A 7,461-nucleotide genomic window follows, 5' to 3' on the forward strand; every position below is an offset into this window, starting at 1 on the left:
ATATAAAATAGTTGAAAGCGCTTTACTCCCTTTGGTCTAAATTATAAGCAATTTTCAACTATAATTTACATACCAATAAAATTTAGTTATATCGATAGTTTCTTCTTCCACTTTTACCCTCTACTGTTAATAATGAATTAAATTAGAAAGAGGGTATCTATGTCAATATTCTTTTTAATAAGGGATGTCATGCAGGAAAGTTAAAATGATACTTGCTTTGGTCCTATTTATAAATTATTTTTAATGTTTTTATTAAAATTTAAGAAAACTTTAAACCTCATTAACTATTTCAAAAGTTAGTAAGTTTTCAACTTTACTCTTATTAAATTTAAAAATTTAAGTATACATACTGTAAAAAATAAAATTTTATAACATTTAATAACTTTTCAATATTTAATAGAAACAAAAGTGTAAAAATAAACATAATAATAATTTAGATGTTTTATAAATATAATTAAACTAAATATTTTCTCTCAACCTATAAAGCCAATGGAGTGAGAATGAGGTGATAAATTCTCATGCTGACAAAGTAAACTAGGTTAATAAAAGCTAGCGTGGAATGAAAAAAATAATTTTTAAAGACACTAAGCTTCTTATATTTTTGATCAAAGTTAGTTGAAAAAAAAATTATATTTTGGACGGCATATAATAGAGACATACACTTTTCTATTATTGTGACCTGTATTAATTGAGAAATCGTGAAGATGGATGCAGAATCACACGGTTAAGTGGCTTTAAATTTAAAGGCCGCTCCTATGTAGGTAGGAGCCGTGAAGAAGCTGGGCTCCACTGATAATTATTTTGGCTATATTTTTTTAATAAAAAATTGTTGTGTTCTGTGCAATGTGCATGGGTTCTTGTGAAGTTGTGATGTCAACACTCGGAGTCAGATTCACTCGCAAGCTGGATGCCAGCGACCGAAAAAGACTAAGAATCACAGTGAAAACAAAGTTGATTATTTTGTATTGAATGGCGTAGGCTGCTTCATCTTCTTCTTCGCCTTGTTCCCTCGTGAACCCTCTCTGTTTTAGAGACCCCTTTGTGGCTCTTCTATCCACTGGAACAAGACGAAGCTAGCAATGGCGATGGCTAAAAAACTTTTCCATTTTCGTCATTTCTTCCTCGTCGTCGTCTTCACCTTCTTTCTCGCCATTCACCGTACACATCAGTTACATAATTCTCAGTCTTATGCCCTTCTGAAATTCCAGAAGCTTCTGGGGTATCCATCAGCTCTAAGAAGCTTGAGAACTACGAAAGATTTCTGCAACGTCGAGTCGACCAACTGTTTGACGATAGTCTGCTATGAAGACAATGTAACACAGCTTCATGTTGTTGGTGACAATGGGGTTTCTTATTTGCCTCAAGATTTCACTTCAGACTCTCTATTTGCCACTTTGGGTGCACTCTCGAGCTTGAAAGTTCTTTCTCTGGTTTCTATGGGTCTCTGGGGTCCTATACCTGAAAGCATTTCTCAACTGCCTTCTCTGGAGATTCTTAACATTAGCTCAAATCATTTCAGTGGAGCCATCCCAATCCAGCTTTCTCTGCTGAAGAGTCTGCAATCATTGGTTCTTGATGATAACCACTTTACAGGTACAATTCCCATGTGGGTAGGTTCGCTTCAAGGTTTAGCTGTGTTGAGTATGAGAAAAAATTCTCTTAGTGGCTCTGTGCCAACTTCTGTTAACGATCTTCAGACTCTGAGGGTGCTGGATCTATCAAATAATGATTTACATGGTGAACTACCTGGCCTTAGTAGCTTGAAAAATCTACAAGTTCTTAATTTGGAAAACAACACATTTGGACCCCATTTTCCATCTCTACACACCAAGTTAGTTTCACTTGTAGTTAGAAATAACAGCTTCCGGTTTGGTATACCTTCTAATTTAAGCTCTTCCTACCAGCTTCAAAAGCTGGACCTTTCATTAAATGGATTCGTGGGACCATTTCTACCATCTTTACTCTCTTTGCCTTCCATCAAATACCTTGATGTTTCGGCAAATAAACTTACTGGAACGCTGTTCAGTAATTATTCTTGCAATTCTGATATCCTTTTTGTGAATCTATCTTCAAATCTCTTAAAAGGGGAGCTTCCCAGTTGTTTGAAACCAGAGAACAAGGTGGTTGCATTGTATGACAGAAATTGTTTCTCAAATGAGGATCAAGATCAGCATCCTCCTACCTTCTGTCAAACTGAGGCTCTGGCAGTGAATGTTATGCCCCATGAACAAAAGCAGAGAAGAAGAACAGCTAGTAAAAGAGTTCTTGTGTCAAGCATGGGAGGTATCGTTGGAGGATTCTTGGTTTTTGGAGTGGTTTTCTTGGTTATTGTACGGGTAAACAAAAAAGGATCTGTGAAAGCACCTGCAGGGTCTAAATTGGAGCTAGTTAAAAGCCAGATGAATGACAAACATGATGAGGTTAAAACAACAAGAACTGCACTTTCAGTATTGGAGAATATCATCAGCCGAGTTCCTACGCCTAATAAGGAATTTGTGAAAACGCTTGCAAGATCCATGATGGAGCATGTTGTTAGCCGGGTTCATCATAGACATGTGAGACCTGCAAGGTCCATAGTAGAGCATGTCTCTTCAGTAAACACCGCAAAACTGCTCAGCGATGCAAGTAAATATATAAATCCTTTGTCCTGTTCTCAAGTAGATCACGTTAACTTTCTTAGCAATTTCCAGTTCTTAGTTTCCTTTTTAAGTATATAAAGAAATCGTTTGACTTAAATTTGAAGACATTTCTCGATTAACAACTAAAATAGACTGGACCTAACCTCTGAACAAGATGAGATAACAATCAAATCAGGCTATAGGATGATATAATTCAAAATCCACTTTCATGTAAAGGATGAATCGGGAAAGATATACTCACGTTACGTTGATTGCTGGCAGGGTATATCTCACAGACAATGAAGATGGGTGCCAGCCTTTCTGCTTATAGGACCTTCGCTTCGGATGAACTCAAGGAGGCTACAAATAATTTTGATGCATCATGTTTCATAAGTGAAGGTGCATGTGGTCAGGTATGACTTTTCAGTGATGAAATTCATATAGCAATAAACATGCTTCTTGCTCACTTTGCGTCTTTAAATCCGGTCCATTTGAAACTCTTACATGATTTATGTTTAGAAATAATATTTGCTGGGAAAGATATCCTTGGCATGGGCCATGGGATACGGTTTAGATATGCTGTCTTAGAGCTTTGAAATATGGTCAGTTTAAGAACCATACATCATTTGTCACCAGATGTAAAACTTCAACTTTGCAATACATACTATTCAGTAACTGTTCATACAAATAACGAAGCTGACACTTTCCTTCTGAAAAATAACAATGACATGCTTTGCATGGTTTAATCATGTCATTCACAGTGCTTATTTTACTCTAGTTCTGACTGTCTGTATAAGCTAATATCCCTTTGAACTTACGACTCAAAAGTTTTGATGTGCTTCAACCATAATGTCAGATCTACAAAGGATTGCTCTCTGATGGAACTCATATTGCTGTCAGAAGCTTGAAAATGAAGAAAAGGCATGGCCCTCTGACATATATGCATCACATTGAGTTGATTTCTAAACTTAGGCATCCACACCTGGTCAGTGCTCTAGGACATTGCTTCGAGTGCAGCCATGATGATCCAAGTGTCAGCAATATATATATCATATTTGAGTTTGTACCATACAGAAGTTTACGAGGCTGCATATCTGGTATTAAAAACTTTGAATTAGAATCTTCATTCATGATTTTTCTCACATTTTATAACTTAAGATAATTAGTTATGAAAGTCAATGTCAGTACGCATGATAAGTGAAATACAATTTTAAAGTGTCACCATGCGCGGAAAGTCTGGCGAATTTGTTCTTATTTTCACCTTTTAAGGAAATCAGGGTTCTCTATAATATTCATTTCCAACAGGATCTTCTGGGGAAAAGCTTTCTTGGGCACAGAGAATAGCAGCTGCAATTGGTGTTATTAGAGGCATTCAGTTTTTGCACACTGGGATGGTGCCTGGACTGTATTCAAATAATCTGAAGATAACAGATATTCTACTGGATAACAATCTCAATGTTAAAATATGCACCTACAATCTTCCTCTATTGACTGATAATAAGATAATGGTAACTGGAAAGACGTTTTATTTGTTATTATTCTGTACTAAATCTTCTCTCATTTCTGATTTTCTCTGATCAAATCTTTGCCTTTAAGCTTTCAGGTAGGCAATGGAACTTTTTCCCCAGTAGTTAAAGGAAATGTTCAAGCAAGGCAAGAGAATATCAGTTTCTTTTATTGCAATTGGAATTGAGACTCTGAATTGCTTACAACAGCAGAAAACTTCTTGGTTGTTAACAGTAATTGAACAGAGTATAGCATTATTTTTTGCTGGACCAAGAGGAGACTAGTATTTTTTTGTATTAGCATCTTTGATTAGATCATTGTGCTTTGTAAATATGCTTCTTTCTGAACAAGTTTCTTCCAAACACTTAATTCTGTAAAAGTAATTCACAAATGTAGCTCATTATTGTTTGCTATCGTGATTGGTGAAGCGTGTAATAATGCAATCCTATTGTTTTCTTATACTGCTTGTCTATCTGGTCATAAAACAATTGTCAGTTGCATTATGTAGCTGCTTTCTGGCCATTTGTGATTCCTAATGTACCCTCTACTTTGTAATCAATAACTTCTTGTGAAACCATTAAAATTTAATTTATCTTATTCTTATCTGGTTATGCTGAGATTCTTTAGCTGCTTCCCAGAAGTCACTGCCGGAATAAAATTCTTTTTCTCTGCTTTTTACAATTCTTTGACAGAGACTTCAGGAAGCTGCATGTATTTATGGCCATTCAAACCTACTCTTCATTGTTTTGAGCATAACACAAATATAATGTTATCAGCATAATTTAGCCTTTACAATTACATGTGATACTAAGTTTTTCCTCTCTTGGCAATTAATTTGAGGTAGTTCAATTATTTCTTGATGCAGGACGAAGGATGGTGAAAAGAATGATGTCTATGATTTTGGCGTAATCTTACTTGAAATCATTCTAGGACGCACAATCATGTTCCATAATGAAGTTGGAACATTAAAAGATCTTGTAAGTATTAGTTATTCTGGATTCCAACTTTTAAGCTAAAATATAGCCAGTCTCCCTGTTGTTATAACAAAACTTCGTGCAATTCACATAGCGTTACCCGACTTGTTTGGAAGTTAGAAAGTAAGGGGCATGACTCTATTACACGTAAAAAAAATTGAAGTGCCTATGTATAATTCAACTTGTGCACCATGTTCAATGGATGTGTCAGACACATCTTGAACACAGTTGCAACTCTTTTTCACAGTGTCCATGCTTCCTGGTTTAGTGGCATAACTCCACCACTGTCACACTTGAGTTTGTGCAAAGCTGCCTGGTGAAGTTGCCACACCCCCTGGCACTGAACTGGTCAACATCAGCCTGCACAATCGATCAGCTTGACTGACTAGTCTAATTAAGGGTCCGTTTGTTTAAGATTAAAAAATAAGTGATTTTTAGATAGTTTAGATATACTTTAAAAAGATTTTTTTTTGTAGATATTTTATAAAAAAGCAGATATTATTTTATGTTTAGTTATAACAATAAAAAATGATTTGAGTTGGTCCATTTCTGAAAGTGTTGCATAGTATGAGACCTTACTTTGCTATCTAAACAAACATAAAATTTCACAAAATATATTTAAAAAAAAAACGGGTGAATTTTTTTTTTAATGAAAAAGGTTAATAAAACTGGCTCTAATGATTCACTAGTTAAGTAATAGAGTTGGAGTAGACCATATTCTAGTTCCTCATTCAATTACCAGGGTTGATTTGATTTAGTCCATTTCTGAAAGTTTTTCATAGTATGAGACCTTACTTTGCTATTTAAGGCCAAGGCATGGGAAAGTAGCATCAAATTTTAACATTGTTCTTTGGTGGCTGCTATGCAGTTACAAGTAAGCCTAGCAACTGATGATATAGCTAGAAGGAGCATTGTTGATCCAGCAGTTCACAAGCAATGCTCAGATGAATCATTGAAGAGATTGATGGAGATATGTGTGAGGTGTGTCTCAGAAAATCCTACTGATAGGCCTTCTGTGGAAGATGCTCTCTGGAATTTGCAGTTTGCAGCACAGGTTCAGAATTCATGGGGAAGAGACTCCATTGATGCTAGAGAATCACCTGCTTCACCTTCCCTAGAATAAGGTTCCTAATAACTTGCATGATTACAAATAAAAGGAACAAGAAATGTGTTTATATGTGGTTTTAAGAAAGTAGCGACTTGTATTTATGGATATAAGGATATTACAGTGTTAAGGACAGGTTTAGGGATAAGTTTATATGTTGTGTTGTCTAGATGGTGTTCATATGTTTTCTTTTTCTTTGTTTTTGGCGAAGATGGTGTTCATATGTGAGCTTCAGTTTCTACCTACCTTTCAACTTAGCATCACAAATTTGGCAAGCTTGTTGCCAGAATAAACACACACACACACACACACACATGCGAAAATGTTTTCACTATTTTTTAAAATTATGTATGGAGATAATTTAATAGTTAATTTTGATATTTTACAGGTTTTCTACCCTTGTTGGACATTAACTATTTCTAACTTTATTCTTTATTATCTATATATTAAAAAAAAAAAACAGAGAAAAATTCGCATGATTCACAATTCACAATGTATCTCATTCATTGGACTTCATGCAAAATGTGGAGCCCACCTAGTATTGAGATAAACATGAAGCCCCACGTAGGGGCCAGGGAAAGCAAGGATTTTGGCGTTTGCTATTTTTTTTTTTTTTTGAGGATTGCAAATATATCTATATTTTTTTGAATTGGAGGCCATGAATAAATCATACTAATTAATAAGATGAGTCATATTAGTATGCAAAAAATTACAACAACCAAGTGGTGAGTTATCAAAAGTATGGACATATAAATTGTCGACAGAGGTTTGATGAGATTTCAAAGGGCAAGCAAATATTGAGACAACGAGCAGATCTAATACATGGCGTTTTATGTTGCAGTAGCATTGTTTTAAGACTTAGGCTGACTTAAATGGTTGGATTGGTTAAATCATCATCTAAAGAAAAAACCAATTCGCTTCAATCATTTAGCCCTTTCTGGCAGTTAACTTGGGATGGCCTGCTTTGACCCGAGCAATTCTTGAAGATCTGAGGCCAAACCTCAAGATCTAGAACAGTTGAATTGTTTTGATTCGTTTTTAAATATATATGTATATAAATATTTTATTTAATTATTATATCACTGATTTGGCTATCAGTCTAACTGGTTAAATCATGAGACCCGTAACCACTGATCCTCCAATTTGGTTTTTAAAATATTGCACAGCGGATTTACTTTTAATTTTTATAATGCTTGCTTCTAACTTTATTCTACGTGATATTTCTGTGGTGTTAAAAAGGTAAAGTCACGTTTAAGGA

General features: G+C 35.1%; 1 protein-coding gene across 7 annotated transcripts; it reads left to right on the forward strand.

Moving 5' to 3' along the window:
• Positions 1–879: 879 nt before the first annotated feature.
• Positions 880–6,448, forward strand: LOC129300661 (probable inactive leucine-rich repeat receptor-like protein kinase At3g03770). Of its 7 annotated transcripts, XM_054939226.1 has the most exons (7): positions 884–2,625; positions 2,901–3,031; positions 3,475–3,715; positions 3,924–4,126; positions 4,222–4,271; positions 4,990–5,101; positions 5,967–6,448. In XM_054939226.1, the coding sequence occupies exons 1-7, from the start codon at positions 1,080–1,082 to the stop codon at positions 6,219–6,221; spliced, it is 2,538 nt and encodes an 845-aa protein (XP_054795201.1). In that variant the 5' UTR covers positions 884–1,079; the 3' UTR covers positions 6,222–6,448. The 7 variants fall into 7 exon arrangements, 4 of the variants coding, with proteins under 4 accessions (XP_054795205.1, XP_054795204.1, XP_054795202.1 ...); XR_008590814.1 differs by lacking the exon at positions 5,967–6,448 and having other exon boundaries at positions 880–2,625; positions 4,215–4,370; positions 4,990–5,086; XR_008590815.1 differs by lacking the exon at positions 5,967–6,448 and having other exon boundaries at positions 880–2,625; positions 4,215–4,347; positions 4,990–5,020.
• The last annotated feature ends 1,013 nt before the right edge of the window (positions 6,449–7,461 follow it).

This window comes from Prosopis cineraria, unplaced genomic scaffold (assembly GCF_029017545.1).
Source record: "Prosopis cineraria cultivar Desert tree isolate PC_DT_omini unplaced genomic scaffold, ASM2901754v1 PC1694, whole genome shotgun sequence".
In the NCBI taxonomy this organism is placed as follows: domain Eukaryota; kingdom Viridiplantae; phylum Streptophyta; class Magnoliopsida; order Fabales; family Fabaceae; genus Prosopis; species Prosopis cineraria.